This window comes from Hyperolius riggenbachi, chromosome 1, assembly GCF_040937935.1.
Source record: "Hyperolius riggenbachi isolate aHypRig1 chromosome 1, aHypRig1.pri, whole genome shotgun sequence".
Classification (NCBI taxonomy): Eukaryota; Metazoa; Chordata; class Amphibia; order Anura; family Hyperoliidae; genus Hyperolius; species Hyperolius riggenbachi.
The window spans coordinates 52,595,780-52,620,107 of NC_090646.1; the positions used below are offsets into that span (position 1 = coordinate 52,595,780).

A 24,328-nucleotide genomic window follows, 5' to 3' on the forward strand; every position below is an offset into this window, starting at 1 on the left:
TGTCATTGATGCCGGGAGATAAGCCCTATCCTGTTACCGCCTCTCAGATCTCGCTGCTGAGGACTGTAGTGAAGCGGCGCAGGCGCACATGTGTGAGATCTGAGAGGCAGAGAAGGAGGTAAAAAGGGTGGGCCAGAAGGGTGAAAGAGGCGTGTTTTATGGACACAACACAATCTATCCTTCCATACCTCTCTGATAACGGAGACAAGGAGAGCTGACCAATCCACTTAGGGAGAGGGAGAGTTGACCAATCCAATCGCCTATATGCTGTTATATACTGGGTCCCACATACAGTACAGCAGCAGTATCTGTTCATACATAGCACCAGTAAATGATTTTTTTTTTTAATTTTAATTTTGTGTGCATTGGAAGAAGGGTAGTCTTATGCCGCGAGTATATCCCAAACTCTAGATTTTAACTGGAAAAGTTGGGGGGGGTCACCTTATACACCGGTAATTTTAAAATGTTAATATGAAGGAAAATGAACCAGGATAGAATGTACCAGTGTGGTTTGAATTATAAAACAACATCTTTTTCTCATGAAATCTTTATGGTATGTGTGGCTAAGGGCGTGGTGGGGGCGTGGCTTAAGTGTCCCTCTTTCTCATCTCAAAAAGTTGTGAGGTATGCTGAAAGGACTGTGTCATGCAGTTATGCCAGACTAAGGGTGGCCACCAATGATCCAATTTCTAGTGGAAAGTCGTTCGAGTGATCAGATAATCTTGATCGGAAGAAAAATCGTTCACTGCACCAATCTTTGCTTCCTATCACAATCAACAAGAAAATCCAAATTTTGGTTTGCCGAAAATCCAATCAGATGACTTTAGTCCAATCGGACTAAAAAACTATTTATATAATCGTTCGTAATTGATTGTGCCCATCCACGAAGATTATTTACAACCAATCAGATCAAAATTTCTGATCGTTCGAACGATTTTTTGCTAAACATTGGACTGTTAGTGGCCACCTTAAAGCAAAAGGTGTCTTTCATGTATTCAGCTTCACGCAGGGGTGTAACTGCAAATGATGCTCTCTTAAAGTGAACCAAGCATCATTTTTAACACCCAGGGCAGCTCTATAGCAAATTAAAAATGCATTCTAAAAATGTGGTTTATTATTAAAAAAAACTTTCAATTTACCTCATTTTTTTACATCTAAGGGTTAAATAAGCCACTTTGTCCATCCACAAAGGACCTGCTGTGGCTGAGCAGGAGATTGTTGAACACAGATAAGAAATCACCTCATTAGACTTAACTAACCACAAACAAACCCCCATTGTACTTCAAACAGAAAACATCAGTTACAGTTGAAGAATTTCACACCTAGTCTGGACAATGCTAGTTGTAAAACAGCAGGGGTTGAGCTTCTGAACAATGGCAGCCCTTGCAGCTATTTGAAGCCAGGAGCTGCTTAGTTCACTTTAATGTTCTCAGCGTTTCCCCTGGGGGCCAATCTCACAGCCTGGGGGCCATAAAACCATTGTGACCATCAGGATCTTCACACCCATAACATGTATAGCCACAAAACCACCTGATGTGGAGAATCGGAGCGAGGGGAGACTTGTGGTTGGGGCACCACTGCAGCAACAGGCGGCTGCTCTACTGTAGCTACACCCCTGGCTTCACGTGAACTGCAAGTAACCCCCATAATGCATCACTCCGGGTCAGCGAGCGAATGTGCAGATCATCCCTTTATTTACCTGTTAAGCCAGATATGCATCAAGCGAGGCCGGTCATTTCTGTGCGCACTCTTCCCTGCGCTGTGCCTGACCTGGGCACCACCATAGACATTATGTCTATGGCTGCGCAGCAGTGTACTTCGGGCCAAAAATAGGATGAAGTCCGCACACTCAAAGGTGTGTAAGGACTTTGCTATGTCCTCACTCACTGATCCGAAACATGTCAGCCGTCTTGCTGTTTCTGGGACTCCTGAATAAAGATCCTTGGACTTTTATACCTTTTGCGTGTGCGGACTTCATCCTATTTTGCTTCCGTTCCTGCTGCTTGGTTTCCAGCACCTCTTCCCAGGTTGGAGGTAGAGCGACGTTTCTCCCTTTGTATAGCGTACTTCGGGCGCCGGACCCCAAATTACTTCTCCCTCCGCGTTGCTGTCACTGGGAGGGGGAAAAGTATAAACGCCTCCAGGAATTTGAGCATCAGCAAGGTGAGCCGTCATTCAGCTCACCCTGCACCAAAGTGACCGGATGGCGATTATCTGTGTACACTACATCAAGAACATCGGCGCTGGTCTGCTTCAGGGATCCCAGCAGGACACCTCATCGGGAAATTCAGCTAACGTGACCTGAACTGCGAGGTTTCCAATAGGTTGTAGTAAACTACGCCCACACTACTTGGCCAATCACAACGCTTTGTGCTGTAGGGGGTGCTGCGATTGGAGAACTCTTCCATATGAGGTTTCTTACTGGGTCCCCTAAAGTAGACTAGCACAAAAAACATATATGGTTTGGTTAAAAAAAGACCACTTCCAGCCAGGAAAAATAAAATAAGCATTAGGTGTTCTGCAACCTTATATATCCCAGTTGATCCAGGGAAGGGAAAACAAACCTTACAAGGTTTGGGACAATTAACCTTTAAGGGAAACATTTCCTTCCCAACCCTGGGTGGCAGTCAGATAAAATCCCTGGATCAACTCTGGTGGGAATTGCCTAGTAATTATAGCCGTGAATGCCCTTCAGTGCAAGGAAAGAATCCAAACTTCTTTTAAATACAGATATAGAATTTGCCATACTTCCTGTGGTAAAATATTCCACATTTTAACAACTTTTACTGTAAAGAACTCCTTCCTAAATAGATGGCAAAACCTTTTTTTCTCCATACGCAGATCATGCCCCCTTGTCCTTTGCACAAACTGCACAGCAATTTCCAATAGCTTTTCCCACCATTCCCAACTGATATCGGATGGAAATCGATTGAGTGGGTGCCCATGTTGAGGTACCGATTCTCTGCCAAGAAGATCGATTGGCCTGCAATACAATAGTAAGGTTTGGGCACACTAAGTCGGAATCTGAGCTAATCTCTAGTTCTAGAAAGTGAATACTCTGTCAGCCTTGTCACTTATGTCCTTGTTTCCAGGAAATCGATAGTTGCAGAATGATAGAGGCTAGAAGGTCCATCAGGACACAGGTCACTGCGATTTCTTATTGAGCAATCCTCTCTGTTGGTATCGATGATGTCTTGGAAAGAGAAGGGCTGGAACAACATTGCACCTTATTGAGGAAAAAAGCGTTATCTGTCGGGACTCATAAAATGTATTATCTCCAGGAAATAAGTGTGTGCGGCTGCCCAGTCACAACTGTAGATTTGGCGGCTGAGAGAGTACAGAGAGTGTCACATCAGAGGAGTCGCAGATATTATTCAGGACATTCCTTCATCTTACACGAGATAAAGACTGAAGATCATTGTTCAGTAGAGGAGGGGTTGTCTAACTTCTGCAATCCGGCTGCTGTATGTTCTCACAACTGGAGGGCAGAAAGATCTCACATGAGTACCGTGGCATAATGGTTTATACACATCCTCTCATTATTATTATTATTATTGCTGCGCCAACATATTACGCAGTGTTGGACAATAAATAAGGTTGACAGACACATATTCAGAACTTGGTGTACCAGAGATGGTTCACTAGCACTAATATATACTTACCTGGGGCTTCCTCCAGCCCCATAAGTACTGTGGCTTCCCTTGCCATCCTCCTCTGCGCCTCTATTTAGCAGCTATGACTTCCTGTAATCCAGGCAGTCGCGGGTCTCTGCGCATGCGCCTCTGGGCAGCCCGCGCACCCCTCGTCGCGCTCCTGTCCCCTGGAGCCTGTACTGCACAGGTGCAGAAAGCTCCATGGTGCGGGGGGGCGCACATGACCGCGCACGTGCAGATGACCTGGAGTCATACCACCAGAATGGAGGGGCTGAAGAGAATGGCAAAGGAGGCCCTGGTGTTTACGGGGGGGTTTGTTACAGGGTCTCTTTAAGTGAGGGAAGCCTCAGGATCCTATTGAGGCTTCCCTCGCTACTCCGTGGTCCCCTGTTGCTGAGCGTGGCCCCCCAGATATTAACGACAATGCATTGTGAGCCCTGGGCTCTGTGTGCATGCGCGGGCGGGCTCGCAGGGACATTGCGCTCACTTGTTCCAGGGAGAGAAGCTGTGCGGCCCCGATGTGAAAGGGGACCACGCTCAGCAACGGGGGGCTTGGAAAAACCGAGGGAAGTCTCATTAGAATCCTGAGGCTTCCTCTCTTCATAGTAAGTATAGTATAGTAGTAAGCTTTGGCTCCAGTTCGCTTCAAGCACAGCAGAGCCCCCAAACAGCCTAAGAAGTTGGCCTCCAGCACTGTGAGTACTGCCGGGGCATTGTGCCGGTTGGTTGAGACTGCCGGAGTTCCAGAGAACCAGGACTCTACTGTATTGGTGTCAATTTATTGAAGAGACCACGTCGCACGCTCCCGTCCCCGTGCCGCGCTCCTCAGTACGTGCACTTTTCCCAGGAACGCTCAGAGTTGAACCGCAGGTTAATTACACTTGTTTTACAAGTTCATAAAACTGTCATTTTGTTGGCATGTGAGGCAGCCGACGAGGAATCTCTTGTCAGTTCAGCTCTGTAAGACTAAACAGCGAACGTAACTCGTCTGCCTCCTTCCATGCGTCAGAACGTTATCGTGTGTGTGGCTGCGGAGATGTGACAAGTGACAGCCAGCATGACATAACTTACGTAGGAAAAATACCTGAAATGCGCTGTTAGTGCCATATAGATGCGCCCACTTCAACCGTCTTGGTGAAAGCAGGCTGCTAACAACACAGATGAATGATGTGATGATACAGTATGTTATTATTTTTACTATTATTTGTTTTATACCTTGGTCATCACAAATATTGCTTAAAGTGAACATGAACCGAGTTAAATTATTTAAAATAAACACATGAAGTACCTGCAAATGAATATTTACCGCGCTGTCAGTTCGTCTCAGAAGGTCACCATTTTCTTTTCACAACCATTTCTACCAGTTCTGACAAGATTTTATCAGAACTGAAATATATCAGTTGCTGTCAGTTATATATCAGATGCTGTCAGTTATAACTGAAAGGGCAACTGATTAGCAAGGTAATTCCATGGTTCCCTAAGGGCTGGTTCACATTCGGGCGATTCTTCAGCGCTTTGCTGATCGCCGGCGATCAGCAAAGCGCGGCTACAATGTATCCCTTTGGATACATTCACACTGTAGCGGCCGCGATTTTGATTAATCGCAAGCGCACTGCATGCAGCGTTTTGGGGGTGATTGTTCTGTGATTCTCGTTCTATTGAACGGGAATCACAAGTGCAAAATGTGGCAGAATCGCAAGATTTTAGTTAAAATCATGGGCAAGCGGAGCTCCAAGTGCCGAGTGTGAACTATGCTCAAGGGGGCGATATTACAGTGTAACAGTGTGCTGACCAGGAAGCGGTTATGGGGTAACGGCCATTTTCAAAATGGAGGACGGAGAATTCTACTGATCACAGTGGACAAACAGGACGCAGGAGAGGCGAATGAGAATAATGAGTAGACTACACGGAAGGCAAGTATGACGTGTTTATTTTGACTTCTGGCCCCCGGGCTGTGTGGAATACGCCGTATCCAGTCTTGACTTGGCACTGAACCACTTTTTGTACTTCCTGTCAGGGTCTCTCTCGCATGCACTAGCTGCAGTGCATGCTGGGAGATGCGCAGGGCCATGCTACTCCACATCCATGGAGTAGCATGGCCCTGCTCGGTCTTCGTTGGAAACCTGCCACCCAAAGTGATCACAGTACATGGTTTTGGTCCTATTTTTCCCACTTGTGTACACAGCTCAAGAGCAGGGATTCCGGTGATCCTGATGGACGGCGTTGTACACTTGTCCTCGTCACCGTGACGGAAAGCCTCAGGAATAAACATTGGCCCACCTAACCTGCCCTATTTGTCCACAGCTCATATTTCTTCCCCTATCAAGTGACGGCCAGTCTGCCGAGCTCGTGTAGCGAACAAGCAGCCATCAGCTTCTCCATCTTCCTGTCACCGTTCAGCGCTTCCGAGCCCAGAGAGCGCCCCAGTCACCGCTGCCCGCAAAATGTCATCACCAATCTATAGAGTCATACTTGGCCCCACACCAGAGTTTATTTGTAAGACAAGAACTCGGGCTGCTAAGTGAATTTTCTGTGGGGTAATGGGAAAATAATAATGAAATAGTTTATTGTGCCGGAGACTGGCTTTTTCAGTCGTCTTGTTATTATCCCACCTCCAAACTATGTTGCCGGTCATGGAGGTTTACCCCAGACCGATAGAGCAATACGATCTGAGCTGCAGATCCTTTCCGAGATATATATTTATTGTATATTGTCAAACTGGGAAGTTCACGTTAAATGACATCCGAGGTGAAAATAAACTGATGAAATAAACAATAGTATCTATCCTCCTCCTCCTAAATTATCTGCTCAATGACACCTTCCCCTTTTTTATTTCTCTTTCCTGCTCTCAGAAGCCATTTACTGCCAGGAAAGTGTTTTATGGCTGTAATTACTTATCAGTGAGGGTTATGCTATATTCTGACCCAGACAAGAACTGCCACTTACATACCTGGTGTTTAACTCTTTCAGGCAGAGAAAGAAAAAAAGGAACACAGCCTAGTTATTTGTGTGCTAGGCACTGTACATACACATGTCTATCTCATCATGTCTCATGTCTCCTCGGTTGCCCTTTAAAGAAGAAGGTTGTGATACTTTAAAGTCAATGTCAACTGGTTCCTATAGATCAGGGGTAGGGAACCTATGGCTCAGGAGTCAGATGTGGCTCTTTTGATGGCTACATCTGGCTCACATACAAATCAGTAGGGGTTGATTCACTAAGCTACACTGCTCAAGCAGCCCAGCTTAGTGTGGCAGCGCAAGTAACATTTTCATAGTGCACGCTACTGCTGTAGCGCTCGCTTACTTACTTGCGCTCCCCCCAAAACTAGCGGCCGCTCCGATTGTACTTTTATTTAGTTTGAAACATATTGCATGGCTCTCACTGAAATACATTTCAAAATATACGTTCGTGCCTCTCTCAGCTGCAAAGGTTCCTGACCCCTGCTATAGAGCCTTCTTGATCTTCTCATGGTCTCCTCGTTCCAGCGCTGTCATCTCCTTCCAATCTGCAGCCACTACAGGCTTTGGAAGTCTTCAGGAGCCCGAGTGCTCCTGTACATGGTTGGCTAGGAACAGGCACTTTATTTTCATCTGCTGAATGTCGGCCCAGAAGGTTCTTTAGTGGAAAGACTGAGGGCCTTTTCACATTGGCTGCATTCTGATCTGATTTGTGGATAGGACTTGATTACAAAGGTTATCTGGGTGCTCTTTTCACACTTGTACTATTAGATTTTGACACCAACGTACTTGTATTACTGGGCCTACCTAACCAGCCCATAATCACATGATCATGTATCTCGTCCCGTTTGCCTTGTATAACTTTGTTCTATGTTGTATAACCTTGTTACGTCTGTCATTCTTGTATCTGTCAGACACACCGTGCTGGGCCGCGGCGTCCTGGTTCCCGTGGTGCGCATCGGGTCTGCTGTCTACTTCCTGGGTGGACCCGACGGGCTCTTGCGTCCGGACGTACGCGTGCACAATACAGTTCCAGTACTGGACGCGTCCGCGTTCCTATTGCGGACGTTTGTACGCATCAGCGCATGCGCGAGATTCAAATCTCGCGCCCAAACGGGATTTCCCCTATAAAAGCCTCTTCCGCCCTGCAGTAAGTGCTGATGGTTCATTTCAGCTAGTCCCTGTGTTGCCAGCGTTCCTGTGTACTTACTCTGATTGACTTCTGGTTTCCTGACTCGGCTTGCTATTGACTACTCCTGATCTCTGGTATCCTGACCCTCGGCTTGTTTCTGATTACGCTTGCTTTCTGCCTGCAATGACTCCTGGCCTGCCTCACCGATCAAGATTGTTCTCCGCCTGCCCCGACCTCTGGCCCGTATGTCGACTACGATCATCAGCTACCTGCCCACGACCTCTGGCTTGCTACTGGACTACGGTAATCATCCTCTAAGTCTCCAGACTGTAGTGTCACCTATTCTCTAAATCACTGTTGGGGTAACCTGGGGCGCAACCTGGTGGGCACTAGGCAGCGAAGTCCAGCGTCTCCACTAGGGGGACGCAGGTGAAGACCCGTGGTCACTTAGACCCTGCGCTCTGGGAAATCCTTGCCTCAGTGGTGCGGTCAACAGGTTCTCTTGCAATCATAACAGTATTTCCGTCCTATGATCCTCTATGCTTGTCCACATCTGTTGGTGTCCATTGTAAAGGGCGTGTCCTAGATGGCATTGCCATGTATGACATGTTCATGTTCCGTGCAGTGTCTGGAAATGTGGTGCAGAATAGGACTTTGCATTCTGTAACCACAATGTACACAATGGACATGTGTAAACAGATCCTGTAGTTAACATAATATCCAGCAAATTTCTTGTTGTGGACAGCAATCCAATATGGTAGTGAGTGTGAACCTAGTGAAATACATGGAGCGGTTAGAAGCAGATAGGGGTGTCCATGAGACTGTAGCAGTAAAGCAAGAACTGCAGCAAAACTAAGGCAGGGCATAGAAATGAGCACAGAGCAAATGAGATTTTCTCGCCTTGGTTTTTTTTTTTTTTTAAACCATCAGAAATCACAAAGGTGCCACAATTGTGTGATAAAATGTTCCTCTGTGTCCCGGGCATTAGACTATAGAACATGCACGTCAAACTCCGGCCCGTGGGCCAAAACTGGCCCTCAGAACCATCAAATTTGACCCCCAAGTGGTTTCCCCACTTTGGCCCACTCTAGACCATCAAATATGTTATATTGGAGGTAAAGGCCTAGATCACCAGGGAAGCCATATGGGGGAGGGAGGGAGGAAAGCACTAGACACCAGGGAACTGTATAGGATAGGGAGAAGGGCTGCTGGACACCAGGGAACTGTATAGGGGAGGGAGGAGGGCTGCTAGACACCAGGGAACTGTATAGGGGAGGGAGGAGGGCTGCTAGACGGCAGGGAACTGTATAGGGTAGGGAGGAGGGCTGCTAGACACCAGGGAACTGTATAGGGGAGGGAGGAGGGCTGCTAGACACCAGGGAACTGTATAGGGGAGGGAGGAGGGCTGCTAGACAGCAGGGAACTGTATAGGGTAGGGAGGAGGGCTGCTAGACACCAGGGAACTGTATAGGGGAGGGAGGAGGGCTGCTAGACAGCAGGGAACTGTATAGGGGAGGGAGGAGGGCTGCTAGACACCAGGGAACTGTATAGGGGAGGGAGGAGGGCTGCTAGACACCAGGGAACTGTATAGGGGAGGGAGGAGGGCTGCTAGACAGCAGGGAACTGTATAGGGTAGGGAGGAGGGCTGCTAGACACCAGGGAACTGTATAGGGGAGGGAGGAGGGCTGCTAGACACCAGCGAACTGTAAAGGGGAGGGAGGAGGGCCGCTAGACACCAGGGAACTGTATATCAGATGGAGGAGGGCCGCTAGACACCAGGGAACTGTATAGGATAGGGAGGAGGGCCGCTAGGCACCAGGGAACTGTATAGGAGAGGGAGGAGGGCCGCTAGACACCAGGGAAGGGTGGTCATTAGACACCAGGGAACTGTATAGGAGAGGGAGGAGGGCCGCTAGACACCAGGGAACTGTATAGACAAGGGAGGGTAGTCATTAGACAGCAGGGAACTGTATAGGGAGGGAGGAGGGCCGCTACACACCAGGGAACTGTATAGGGGAGGGAGGAGGGCTGCTGGACAGCAGGGAACTGTATAGGGTAGGGAGGAGGGCTGCTAGACACCAGGGAACTGTATAGGGGAGGGAGGAGGGCTGCTAGACAGCAGGGAACTGTATAGGAGAGGGAGGAGGGCCGCTAGACACCAGCGAACTGTAAAGGGGAGGGAGGAGGGCCGCTAGACACCAGGGAACTGTATATCAGATGGAGGAGGGCCGCTAGACACCAGGGAACTGTATAGGATAGGGAGGAGGGCCGCTAGGCACCAGGGAACTGTATAGGAGAGGGAGGAGAGCCGCTAGACACCAGGGAAGGGTGGTCATTAGACACCAGGGAACTGTATAGGAGAGGGAGGAGGGCCGCTAGACACCAGGGAACTGTATAGGGGAGGGAGGAGGGCCGCTAGACACCAGGGAACTGTATATCAGATGGAGGAGGGCCGCTAGACACCAGGGAACTGTATAGGATAGGGAGGAGGGCCGCTAGGCACCAGGGAACTGTATAGGAGAGGGAGGAGGGCCGCTAGACACCAGGGAAGGGTGGTCATTAGACACCAGGGAACTGTATAGGAGAGGGAGGAGGGCCGCTAGACACCAGGGAACTGTATAGACAAGGGAGGGTAGTCATTAGACAGCAGGGAACTGTATAGGGAGGGAGGAGGGCCGCTACACACCAGGGAACTGTATAGGGGAGGGGGTAGGACACTAGACACAAGGGAACTGTATAGACAAGGGAGGGTGGTCAATAGACAGCAGGGAACTGTATAGGAGAGGGAGGGTGGTCATTAGACAGCAGGGAACTGTATAGGAGAGGGAGGAGGGCTGCTAGACAGCAGGGAACTGTATTGGAGAGGGAGGGTGGTCATTAGACAGCAGGGAACTGTATAGGGAAGGGAGGAGGGCCGCTAGACACCAGGGAACTGTATAGGGAGAGGGAGGAGGACACTAGACACCAGGGAACTGTATAGTGGAGGGAGGAGGGCTTCTAGACAGCAGGGAACTGTATAGGAGAGGGAGGAGGGCCGCTAGACACCAGGGAACTGTATAGGGTAGGGAGGAGGGCTGCTAGACAGCAGGGAACTGTATAGGGGAGGGAAGAGGGCTGCTAGACACCAGTGTACTGTATAGGGGAGGGAAGAGGGCTGCTAGACACCAGTGTACTGTATAGGGGAGGGAGGGGGGCCACTACACACCAGGGAACTGCATGGACAAGGGAAGGGTGGTCATTACACAGCAGTGAACTGTATAGGGGAGGGAGGAGGACACTAGACACCAGGGAACTGTATAGACAAGGGAAGGGTGATCATTAGACACCAGGGAGCTGTATAGTCAAGGGAGGATGGTCACCAGACAGCCAGGAACTGTATAGAGGAGGGAGGAGGGCCGCTAGACGCCAGGGAATTTTATAAAGGAGGGTGGCCACTAGACATTGAGGTTGGCCTGCAACTTTTCAACTTGGCCTGCAACACAGTTTCTCACTGCTCAGGTGTATCCTGTACAGCAGGGGTCTCAAACTCGTGGGCCATTTGCGGCCCTCGGTACAATATTTTGTGGCCCTCGCCGGCAAAAGCTTCCTTATAGTTCGCTTCAGTGCTCCCAAGTAATCCGCCGCATCCCCGCCTCTAAACAAGGGCTGCAGAGCCCCCAAATGGCCCGGGGGGCAATCCGCCGGCATTTCCTGGAAGGGGCAGAGCTTTCAGCTTCAGCTCTGCCCCTCCTGACGTCAATCGCCGCCTCTCCCCGCCCCTCTCTGTGAAGGAAGAGTGAGAGGGGCGGGCAGAGGCGGCGATGCGCCGCGATTGTGAAATTCCTTATGCGGCCCAGCCCCATCCTGACTTTGCCTCCTGCGGCCCCCCAGGTAAATTGAGTTTGAGACCCCTGCTGTACAGTCTGCAGAGAGGAGAGGGACATGGAGATGTGGGAGGGGGGTTCCCTGAACTTCAGTAGGATAAGATAACAAAAGCATTCAGTTGTTAAAGATACAGCATAGCAGGTTGCAGGGACACCCCTACTAACCCTATATTTTCTCCTGAAACAATCATGAATGATCGCCCGTATGACTGAAATCCTAACGCCTGTGGGTAGCTTTAGACGACGATCACAGACATACCTGCAAATTCCAGCTCTGTTTTCTGCATTTCTGATACCTCATTTAGCCATTTTCCAGGCTTTTGTGTACAGTTTTTTCAGATTGCAGTTTTCCTGCGTGCCAGTGAAGTTAATTTTCATGAAATGGCATGTAATTAACTTCAAATTCACATTTGATTTTTTTTTTTTTTTTTTTAATTGCATCAACAGTGGTTTAAATGACATGCAATTCAGACAGCGTATGCCAAAAATGCAGCGCAGCCGCAATATTTACAACTTTAGAAAAATTGCATCCGAACAATCGCACAACAATCCAAGTCAAATGCGATGCCGTTAAAGAGGAACTGCAGTGAAAATAATGTAATAATAAAAGTGCTTCATTTTTACAATAATTACTGCATGTATAAATGATTTAGTCAGTGTTTGGCCATTGTAAAATCATTCCTCTCCCTGATTTATATTCTGACATTTATCACATGGTGACATTTTTACTGCTAGCAGGTGATGTCACTGGAAGGAGATGCTGCTTTTTTGGCAGTTGGAAACAGCTGTAAACAGCTTATTTCCCACAAAGCAACAAGGCTCCCACAGTGTGTCAGAACCATGGTCCTGACATCACACTGTGGGAGGGGTTTCACTACAATATCAGCCATACAGCGCCCCCTGATGATCAGTTTGTGAAAAGTAATAGATTTCTCATGGGTAATGCGGTATCCGCTACTGATTGGGATGAAGTTCAATTCTTGGTTTCGGTTTCTCTTTAACTTGCATAAGGGCTGGTTCAGACGGACGCTTGAGGGTGGTAAACGCCATGAAAGAGATTGACCGCTGCTTCCATTCGGTTGGTTCTAACGATGGTACTGGCATTTCCTGTGATTTGTGTAAATTAACGTCACTGTAGACCCCGTTGTCTAGTCTCATCCTGGATGCTACCTGCAGCGTCCAGGATCGGCTATGTTCGGCGGGTTTAAAACTCAACTACCAAACGACGGGAAACATCGGCAAAGGTTGACGTGCTTTTTTTTGCTCCATGTGCTTTGGCATCAGTGAAATGAGCTGCGGCTGCTGCTTATTTCTGACGACCCTGTGCAGCGAACGCAAAGTCGCAGAAAACGCAAACCACACATGAATGTTGCTGCGTGTGACCCGGCCCTTAGTGCGCAGCGCTGGGCAGCGGCTGGCATGAATAATCCCCCATTATCCCTCGCCCCGCCGCTGCTGCCTGTACACACATCTCCGCCATGTGCTGGATCCCCCCCGCTCTCCAGCAAGCCCTGCCAGGTACACGTGTTGCACTAAGTGCTTTTTACTTATCGCCGCACTTGAAACGGCTCGATCACTCCGGGTGAACAATTCACAGCAGGCGGCCGCCTCCAGGCACCATTTATGTTTGGCAGGCAGACAGCTTGTATCACAATTAGCTTAACATCAAACCTTGAAAGGGCCGCTGTGCCTCGCAGCCATGCAAGTGATATTATGGAGCGATATGCCCCAACGCTTGGCTGCAGCCTGGCAGAGAGAGAGAGAGAGCGGAGCTGGCCGGCTGCTCTGCACATACTAGAGAGAGGGGGCACGGCTCGTGGTGCTCAGCTGCTGCTGCGCTGCTCCGGCCCTCCCGCCGCGACCAGCTCATACCCCATCAGGTTATTGCACAGTAACCAAGCAGCTTGGGGTCACCCAGAACCACAAGGAGAGTATAGGGGACTAAAGAGACAGAAAAGCCCTCCTACTATAAAGCAATGCTTAGTCTGGTTTGCCTTCGTAAAACAGAAGGAATTTACATGAATTCAGCTTTAAGTGAACATCTGTGATTACCCACAATGCACCGCTACGGAATATGCAAATGATCCCTTTTTGCCCCTGTAAGCAAGGCAAGCATCCAGAACCTCTGGTGTATAGCAAGCCTATAGCTTTAAATTTTACAGAGCCACATTAACCCCACATGTGACAGCCTGTTTCAGACTTTTGGCCCTCCTTAGTGCATGGCAGGGATTGATATGGCTGTATGAGATAGGGCTTGGACGAGTACAACAGAGTAACCAAGCAGCTCAGGGTGACCCAAAACCACAAGGAGAGTATGGGGGACTAAAAGAGACCGAAAAGCCCTCCTACTAAAAAGCCAATGCTTAGTTTTGTTTGCAGGCAGAGAAAAAGATGAGAAATGCCGGCACTGCTGTAAACTGCTTGTTTATTCATAACACATGGTGCAACATCGTGGATTCAAATTATTGCATATTGAGAAGTAACATACCGGTTTGCTAGTAAAGCTGTGCGGTGGGTGCTGGGGGATGAAAGCCTTACGGCCGTTTCGCGCAGATGCGCTTCTACGGAGGCTGCCAAGCTTAGTTTTGTTTGCCTTCTTAAAACAGAAGAAATTTACAATAATTCAGCTTTAAAGGACTTACGAGGCCAACGGAGCAAAAAAATTAATTACCTGCATCGACGTTTAAGACACGGAGGATGCCGTCCGCTCCGATCTGCCGGGTCCCCCCGCTCATTAGCCCCCCAGACCGGCTCCCGAACCCACGGCCCGGGTCGGGTTCTCCTGCCTCTCTAAAAATGGCCGCTTCCCCTGGCCGCGGCTGCGCTGGCCGCGAGTCTGTGCTGCTCTAGGGCCAACCCCAATGCCCCCCCCCCCGATCCACGCTGCGTAGCGTGGATCGGGGGGGTTGGTTTAGGGCTGCGCAGCCGCACTCGCGGCCAGGCGGACTGCGCAACCGCGGCCAGGGGAAGCGGCCATTTTTAGAGAGGCAGGAGAACCCGACCCGGGCCGTGGGTTCGGGAGCCGGCCTGAGGGGCTAATGAGCGGGGGGACCCGGCGGATCGGCACGGACGGCGTCCTCCGTGCCTTAAACGTCGATGCAGGTAATTAACTTTTTTTGCTCCGTTGGCCTCGTAAGTCCTTTAAGTGTAGTAGGAGAGCTTTTCAGTCTCTTAGTCCCCCATACTCTCCTTGTGGTTTTGGGTCACCCTGAGCTGCTTGGTTACTCTGTTGTACTGGTCCAAGCCCTATCCCATACAGCCATATCAATCCCTGCCATGTACTGATGAGGACCAAAAGTCAGCTTGCTATACACCAGCGATTCTGGATGCTAGCCTTGCTTTCAGGGGCATAAAGAGATAATTTGCATATTCAGTAGCAGTGCATTGTGGGTAACCACAGATTTTCACTTAAGGGTAGAAAAAAAATGAGTTTTACTCACCTGGGGCTTCCAGCAGCCCCCTGCAGCTGTCCTGTGCCCACGCAGTCTCAGTCGGACCCTCCTGTCCCCGCTGGCATCTTCTTCAGTTTTCGGCGACAGGCGCTGACAGGCCTGGGAACGCGAGTGATTCTTTGCGTTCCTGACCGCTATAGTAGTATAGAGGGCGCTGTTGCGGCCAGGAACGCGAAGAATCGCTCGCGTTCCCAGGCCTGTCGCCGAAAACAGAAGAAGCTGCCGGTGGGGCCAGGAGGATCCGAGCGAGACTGCGTGGGCATGGGACAGCTGCAGGGGGCTGCTGGAAGCCCCAGGTGAGTAAAACTCATTTTTTTCTACCCTTAAGTGTCCCTTTAAAGCAGAACTGAAGATATTAAAACAAACAGTCTCACTTACCTGGGGCTTCTGCAAGCCCCCAGCAGCTGTCCTGTCCCGCGCCGGTCCTGCCCGAACCTCCGCTCTCCTGTCTCCAGCTACTTTCGGTTCTGTCGATGGGCCACTGCGCCTACGTGGCTCTGGCTATGAGTATCCTTCTTCACGTTCCAGTCCGCAGTAGCACTATTGCAAATGGGAACGCGGAACAAGCATACGCTTTGCAGGGCTGCGCAGGCGCAGTGGCCCCTCGACTTACAAGTCAAGAAGCGAAACTGGCTGGCCAGGGGGGAACGGAGGATCGTGGAGGACGGCTGCTGGGGGCTCGCAGAAGACTCGGGTAAGTGAAACTGTATGTTTTAATATTACCTTCAGTTCCGCTTTAAAGCTAAATTATTGTAAATTCCTTCTGTTTTAAGAAGGCAAACTAAGCATCAGGTTATTGCAATCTCTGGTGGCAGAGAGAGAGGGGAGAGAGCGGGGCTGGCCAGCTGCTCTGCACAGAGAGGGCACGGCTCGGGTTGTGCAGCTGCTGCAGCTCTGCTCCAGCCCTCCCGCCGCGACCTGCTCATACCCCATCAGGTTATTGCAATCCCTGGATGTGCTGCTCAAAATGAAACACGTCTTATTCGCCGCCGTGTGACGCCCTGGAAAGCATCTCCTGCCACTCAGGCAGAGCGACCCTCTCTGTCTGTGATCTGTGCACGTAGAATGGGGCAAGCTGGAAGAACCTCTTTGAACTAAAGACGGGGGGGGGTCTTAATTTTGATTGCACACATTTCAGAGATGGCTCAGAGTAACGGCGGTGTGCAGTACATAGGCTGGCCTTTCTGAAATGGGAACCTTAACCCAGGATTGAACTCCATCCCAATCATTAGCTGATACCCCCTTTCCCATCAGAAATCTTCACCTTTTCTCAAATAGATCATTGGGGGGTCTGTATGGCTGATATTGTGGTGACACCCCACAGTGTGATATCATGACCTTGCAGCCAACATGACATCACAGTCCATTATATTTACATCAAACCTGAATCCGTGGTGGGGAAGAGGTGAGGTGACCAGGGGTGATAGGATGGGCACTACAACCCTTTCGCACTGCTACAGCGCTTCCTCACGTGCTTGCCCCGGCTTGACGATGCTCCTCTGTCTCCGGTAGTGTTGTCCGGATCATGAACGATTCGGATCTTTGATCCGAATCTCTTTTGTGAGTCGAATCATCCGAATCATCAAAATGAGTGATTCGGATCGCAAAGGGGGCGGGGCCAGGAGCGGCACGCCCCCCCTCTCAGCGGGCAGTGGGGTCCTGTCAGCAGAGCAGAGATGGATCGCTCAGTTGGAGGGGAGCCAGCCGTGCAGGGACAGGTAGATCAGAGAGAGGGGACATGGGTGCCACTGCCAGATATGTGTAGAGCACACATACATACTGGCTATAACGTGCTGCTGATTATAGGCTGTCTGTTCCGCAGTTGTGCACAGTGAACAAATGGGAAACTTTTGGCTCAGAAGCACAGCTCAGTAACTTTGTAGACAGCGTGCTGGGCTAGAAGGGCAGGCACTGTGATTGCAGGGCAATATGATCCTCCTGCACTGCTCTAAACAGCTGCACTTCACTTCTGGGAATGCTTTGGGGAATGCTTTCTTTCACTGCGACGTTTGCATTCAGAGTATACAGATGAACATATAGTTGAAATATATGTAAAGCATATGATTGCAGCATGTGGGTATTGTGTGCAAGCAAACATTTCTGCTCTCTGCTCGTCCCTCCTCCCTTCTCTGTCCACTCCCTGTCCTCTGTCCATCTTCTCCCCTTCTCTGTGTGTCCACCCCCCTCCCCTTCTCTGTCCACCGCAGGAAAGTCCTGTCCTGCTAGTCATTTCACCCCCGAATGCTTCCCTAGTAAAATGATCCGAGATTCGGATCAAAGATCCGGATCTTTTCAATGATCCGATTCGAATCATTGAAAAGATCCGAACTTCCCATCTCTAGTCTCCGGAAGGAAAACCACGCCCTATGTTCTCGACATTGGCCCGCAAGCTGGAATTACAAGAAAGGGGAGTGTAGGGAAGTGTAAGGTCTCCTTCTACCGGCGATATTTAGATTCATATAGTGCAACCACTAAATGTGCCTATTCTGTTCCCCCCTCCATCCTCTTGATATGCCAATGGGGTTGGCCTGGTTCCTGGTTCCATGTTTTTGCTCTCTTTTAACAATAATATTTATATAGCGCTTTTCTCCCTGGGGACTCAAAGCGCTGTGACCCTGCATTATGCAGTCTCAAAGGCTCGGGAAAAGAGGTGAGTTTTTAGCCTTTTTTTTTAAAGCTGTCCAGAGAAGGAGCCTCTCGTACTGATTATGGAAGTGAGTTCCATAGAGTAGGGGCTGCATAGGAAAAGGCCCGAGCACCAAATGTTAAGTGTGTCCTGGGAAAAACCAGCTTCATCTTTTTGGCAGAGCGGAGGGTGCGTGGAGGGGCATAACGTTCCAATAGATCCCATGTGGTTTGGAGCCTTGAATGTCAGCAGGCAGATCTTAAAATTGATTCTCCATTTTACTGGCAACCAGTGAAGAGTTTGCAGTACTGGGGTGATGTGTGACTGCCATTATCCAGGGTTTGGTGTGGAATTCATAAAGTGTGACTAATGTTATCTGTTTGAAGCATATCTGCCCATTTATGGGCCGGGACAGAGGAAGTACAGAAAGTAAAAGGATTCTACCTGTAATTAACCCTTAAATGTAAAAATTTGAGGTAAAACAGAATTTTGTTTTTATAATGAACCACATTTTTAGCATGCATTTTTAATTTGCTATTGACCGGCCCTGGGAGTTAAAAATGATGTTAGGTTCCCTTTAATGGACACTTTTCGGGGGGATATTGACCTGTCTGACCCCATTTCTGTACGATTAACTGCAATAATCCTACCACTGCCTCTCCTTTTTAAACTCTTCTTAGTTGTATTATTTTTGGACACCTCCACCTCTGCTCTTGCCACCCCTGCTGGTGGTGGATTTAGATGTGGTGGAACAGGACAATTTATAGCCCGAATGTGCAGCTGACAAATCAATAGAAATTAAAGGACATCCAAGGTGAAATTCAACTGATGAGAAACACAATTGTATCTATCCTCCTTCACCTAAACATGACTTTTTGTGGATATCCCACCGTTTTATTTTTTATTTAAATCTAGTTTTTTAAGTTTTTACTGTTTTATTTTCTCTTCTCAATGACACCTTCATTGAAATATGCCAGAGCTAACATCTATGAATGTTGACCCTTTTTATCTCTTTCCTGCTCTCAGAAGCCATTTACTGACAGGAAAGTGTTTTATAGCTGTAATTACTTATCAGTGAGGGTAATGCTATAGTCTGACCCAGTCTGACCCGGTCCCGGACAGAAACTTGCATACCTGATTTTTAACTCTTTCAGGCAGAGAATTAATAAAATGAACACAGCATAGCTATTTGTGTGCTAGGCACTGTACATACACATTCCTACCTCATCATGTCACATGTCACTTTGGGTATCCTTTAACCTTCCTGGCGGTAAGCCCGAGCTGAGCTCGGGCTATGCCGCGCAGGAAGATATCTCAGCCCCTGGTGGGGCGATTTGCTCAGTTTAAAATGCTGTACGCGCAGCTAGCACTTTGCTAGCCGCGCGTACAGCTCGATCGCCGCCGATCTGCGGCGATCGCCCGCACGCAGCGGCGCAAGAGGGCCCCCCCCCGCCAGAGCCCTGCGCTGCCCGGACCAATGAGTTCCGGGCAGCGCTATGGGCTGGATCGGAGGCGGCTGACGTCAGGACGTCGGCTGACGTCCATGACGTCATTCCGATCGTCGCCATGGCGACAGGAGAAGCCAAACAGGGGAGCGCGTTATATACGCGTTCCCCTGTTTGCTATTGATGCCGGCGACGATCGCACTAGAGGGACACATGCGCCCTCTAGTGGTGTTTCATGTAGCTACCACTCTGGTAGCTTTACATGAAACAAAAACAAAAAAATTAAAAAAAAAAGGATTTTTGCCTAAGTGGCAAAAAAAATTAACCGCCAGGAGGGTTAAGAGAACTAAGTAACCCGATGGAATCTTTCCATCAACTAGTGGAGCCCATGGAACCAAAAACTTAGTCTTTTTCAGGACAAAGGGTTCACACTGTATGTCATTATTTAGCTTTCCTCAGGAGTGTATACACTGCTGTTCCTCTCTCACAGTCCGTGTTATTAATGCAATGTGAGTGAAAGCACTAGAGAGTAAATGGCATACTCTGGTACGGGGTGTGAGTCAGGCTATGTCACCTTATCTCAGGGCTGATTTCTGTGTCGAGTGTTCACCGTTCTCAGGTTTCCAAGCCATCGATTGCAGAGGCTCAATACCTGCTAAGGGCACGCCATTGATCTTGGTTTCCGTGGGCTTGTGGTGGTGACATCATTATTGGAAACCTCTCAAAGGTCATCTGCTGGGCATTAATGGCTGCTCTGCTGTTGATCTAGTCATGGATAAAACAGGATCAAATCGTCTATACTGGAACTTTCATTGTGTCACTAAATACAGGTCCTTCTCAAAAAATTAGCATATTGTGATAAAGTTCATTATTTTCTGTAATGTACTGATAAACATTAAACTTTCATATATTTTAGATTTATTACACACAACTGAAGTAGTTCAAGCCTTTTATTGTTTTAATATTGATGATTTTGGCATACAGCTCATGAAAACCCAAAATTCCTATCTAAAAAAATTACCATATCATGAAAAGGTTCTCTAAACGAGCTATTAACCTAATCAACTGAATCAACTAATTAACTCTAAACACCTGCAAAAGATTCCTGAGGCTTTTAAAAACTCCCAGCCTGGTTCATTACTCAAAACCGCAATCATGGGTAAGACTGCCGACCTGACTGCTGTCCAGAAGGCCATCATTGACACCCTCAAGCAAGAGGGTAAGACACAGAAAGACATTTCTGAACGAATAGGCTGTTCCCAGAGTGTTGTATCAAGGCACCTCAGTGGGAAGTCTGTGGGAAGGAAAAAGTGTGGCAGAAAACGCTGCACAACGAGAAGAGGTGACCGGACCCTGAGGAAGATTGTGGAGAAGGACCGATTCCAGACCTTGGGGGACCTGTGGAAGCAGTGGACTGAGTCTGGAGTAGAAACATCCAGAGCCACCATGTACAGGCGTGTGCAGGAAATGGGCTACAGGTGCCGCATTCCCCAGGTCAAGTCACTTTTGAACCAGAAACAGCGGCAGAAGCTCCTGACCTGTGCTACAGAGAAGCAGCACTGGACTGTTGCTCAGTGGTCCAAAGTACTTTTTTCCGGATGAAAGCAACTTTTGCATGTCATTCAGAAATGAAGGTGCCAGAGTCTGGAGGAAGACTGGGGAGAGGGAAATGCCAAAATGCCTGAAGTCCAGTGTCAAGTACCCACAGTCAGGCCCAGTGCACACCGGGCGGATCCGCCGGCCGCATCCGCCTGAAAATCCGCGTGGCTAATGTATCTCTATGGGCTGGTGCACACCGGCGGTTTGAGGTTTTTAGCAAACCGCAAACGTGCCTCTTGCTGCACGTTTGCGGTTTGCTTAAAACCTCAAACCAGCGGTATGCTTAGGCGGATGCGGCCGGCGGATCGCATCAAGATCCGCCCAGTGTGCACTGGGACTAAACTCTGTCATCCGCACCCAAAACCGCTAGCGTTTTGTGGATCTGCTAGCGGTTTTGGTGTGCCCCAGGCCTCAGTAATGATCTGGGGTGCCATGTCAACTGCTGGTGTTGGTCCACTGTGTTTTATCAAGGGCAGGGTCAATGCAGCTAGTTATCAGGAGATTTTGAACACTTCATGCTTCCATCTGCTGAAAAGCTTTATGGAGATGAAAATTTCATTTTTCAGCATGACCTGGCACCTGCTCACAGTGCCAAAACCCCAATGTAAATGGTTTACTGACCATGGTATTACTGTGCTCAATTGGCCTGCCAACTCGCCTGACCTGAACCCCATAGAGAATATGTGGGATATTGTGAAGAGAAAGTTGATAGACGCAAGACTCAACACTCTGGATGAGCTTAAGGCCGCTATCGAAGCATCCTGGGCCTCCATAACACCTGAGCAGTGCCACAGGCTGATTGCCTCCATGCCACGCCGCATTGAAGCAGTCATTTCTGCAAAAGGATTCCCGACCAAGTATTGAGGTGCATAACTGAACATCATTATTTGAAGGTTTACTTTTTTTTTGTTTTAAAAACACTTTTCTTTTATTGGTCGGATGAAATATGCTAATTTTTTGAGATAGGAATTTTGTGTTTTCATGAGCTGTATGCCAAAATCATCAATATTAAAACAATAAAAGGCTTGAACTACTTCAGTTGTGTGTAATGAATCTAAAATATATGAAAGTCAAATGTTTATCAGTACATTATAGAAAATAATGAACTTTATCACAATATGCTAATTTTTTGAGAAGGACCTGTACTGTATTCTATTGACTGCCTGGAGCTAACCTTAACTTTTGAACATGAAAAAAGTCCAACTTGAATCCCTTCTCCCTGAATGTCCCTCATAGCAAGTGTGGTAACCATGAACACGATCTTTTCATCTACCCACCATCACATTAACAATGATTCCCACCATGTGACGCTTCTCCCCAAATATCAAGCTCCTCAGCTTAGGGTTCCACTAACTCCGACTCCTTGGTAGAGACTGAAGCCAGGGAAACGGCCTAGAGTTCAGCCACTGTGCTACCCCCACGTACCTGGTCTACAAATGAAACCTTTGCCCCTTATATCACCACTCAGATCGCACCAGTTTGTTTTATATATCCTGATGACATTATAACTTCCTGAACAAACTTGTGACCCCTCAAAATAAGCTCCACCCCTGGCCTGTCTTGAGTCTTAGAATCAGAGACATTGTACTGAGTGGTATGTGAAAATGGGATGATTGGCCTGTCACCGCCTAGGATGAGAGGACTACAAGTCAGTGTATGGACTTGCCCATGCCTGTGTTATCTATAGGCTGTTCTTTATGCATGCAGAGTTACAGATTACCTAGCAAGCTCATGGTGAACCAGAACTCCGAGGAGTGTGTAAGGGGCTACAAAGGACCAAAAAGCCCTCCTACTAAAATGTCATGCAAAACAAAAGTTTGCCTTCTTAAAACAGAGGTGAGGCCTCCCACAATGAATCACTGCTAAATTGCTTATCATCCTTTGTTGTCCCTGTAAGCTAGCCACACCTCCAGAACCGCTACCAGCTGAAACATCATTGCATTCCAGCAGTTGTGGAGGCATGTTTAGCTATCAGGGACAGCAAAGGGATGTCTTGCATATTCAGCAATGATGCATTGTGGGAGACATCATAGACTCACTCTAATCTGAATAATTGCAAATACCTTTTGTGTTAACAAGGCAACCTTGCTTTGTGTACACAGTAAGCACTGGCTATCAGCTGGAGTAGCCTGGGAGCAGCATGGGGCACACAGACCAGAGGAGGCCGTGGTAGCAGATTTTGGGTTCGCGAACCTCCGCAAAAAGTTCGGAACCACAATAGACTTCAATGGGGAGGCGAACTTTATAATTTAGAAACATTTTTATTGCCTGAAAAAATGATAGAAAACATGTTTCAAGGGTTCTAATACCTGGAGGATCACCCTCCACCCTCCACCTACCGGAGGGAGGAGGGTCTCATCTGCCAGGGAATTATAGTATTTCAAAAGCCAGCTTACATACCGTGGCTGGGAATTGAACCCAGGTCTCAGTGTATGGTAGATAACGAACATATCCATGGTACAGTGCCACTGTACCACCAACTCTACATGCTGAAGCCAGCCTAGCATGTACCATTTATGCTCAATCCATTTATGCGCAAAAATACAATTCCGCGGAAAGCGGTTACCATCCCTACTAGAGAGAGAGAGAGATGAATCTCGGCTCTGTCTGTTCAGTAAGCTAGCACCTATTCAGTAGGAGACCTTAGGCAAGTCTTCCTAACACTGCTACTGCCTATAGAGCGTGCCCTAGTGGCTGCAGCTCTGGCGCTTTGAGTCCGTCAGGAGAAAAGTGTGATATAAATGTTATTTGTCTTGTCTATATTTTCTTTTGGATTGTGCATAAATGGTACATGCTAGGCTAGTTTCAGCTAGTAGTGTTGGTGGTATAATGGATATGTTAGTTACATACCATACACTGAGACCTGGGTTCAATTCCCAGCCACGGTATATAAGCTGGCTTTTGAAATACTGGAATTCCCTGGCAGATGAGACCCTCCAGTAGGAGGGAGGAGGGAATAGGTAGAAGGGTAGGTGGGAGGAGGGAGGTGGGAGGAGAAGCCTACAAGAGGCTAATTAAACTCTCCCTAGTAGAGTGTGTGTAGCAGCTGTCCCTTAACTAATTAGTATAGGCAGACGAGTGAGTCAAATGGCTCAAGGATCTTGCCTTGTATAATGGGGAGGGGGGGGGATGGGGCTCCACCAGTGGGTGCAGTCTGATTGGCAACAATGTGCCTGCTGACTGTGATGTAGAGGGTCAAAGTTTTGCTCAATAGAGCATTATGGGGCGAATCGAACTTCCGGGAAAGTTCGCCTTTGGCAGGCGAACGCGAACCCCCGAAGTTCGCCGGGAACGGTTCGGGACATCTCTACCCGGGAGCAGCATGGGGCGCACAGACCAGACAAGGCTGTGGTAGCAGCTCTTTGTGTACACAGTAAGCGCTGGCTGTCAGCTGGAGAAGCCCAGGAGCAGCATGGGGCGCACAGACCAGACAAGGCTGTGGTAGCAGCTCTTTGTGTACACAGTAATCACTGGCTATCAGCTGGAGTAGCCCGGGAGCAGCATGGGGCGCACAGACCAGACAAGGCTGTGGTAGCAGCTCTTTGTGTACACAGTAATCACTGGCTATCAGCTGGAGTAGCTCGGGAGCAGCATGGGGCG

General features: G+C 48.6%; 1 protein-coding gene across 3 annotated transcripts in view; it reads left to right on the forward strand.

Annotated features, from left to right (window-relative positions):
* The window catches only part of EXOC6B (exocyst complex component 6B), a 416,257-nt gene that overhangs the window by 340,362 nt on the left and 51,567 nt on the right, over window positions 1–24,328 (forward strand). Inside the window, exon 21 of one of the 3 annotated variants that reach the window (XM_068274274.1) lies at window positions 3,093–3,549. The exons of the other annotated variants lie outside the window; for them this stretch is intronic. Coding sequence (XP_068130375.1) covers window positions 3,093–3,164 — 72 coding nt within the window. The 3' untranslated portion in view covers window positions 3,165–3,549. Of the gene's footprint in view, window positions 1–3,092; window positions 3,550–24,328 lie in introns of those variants that run through there. 3 annotated transcript variants of the gene reach the window in all.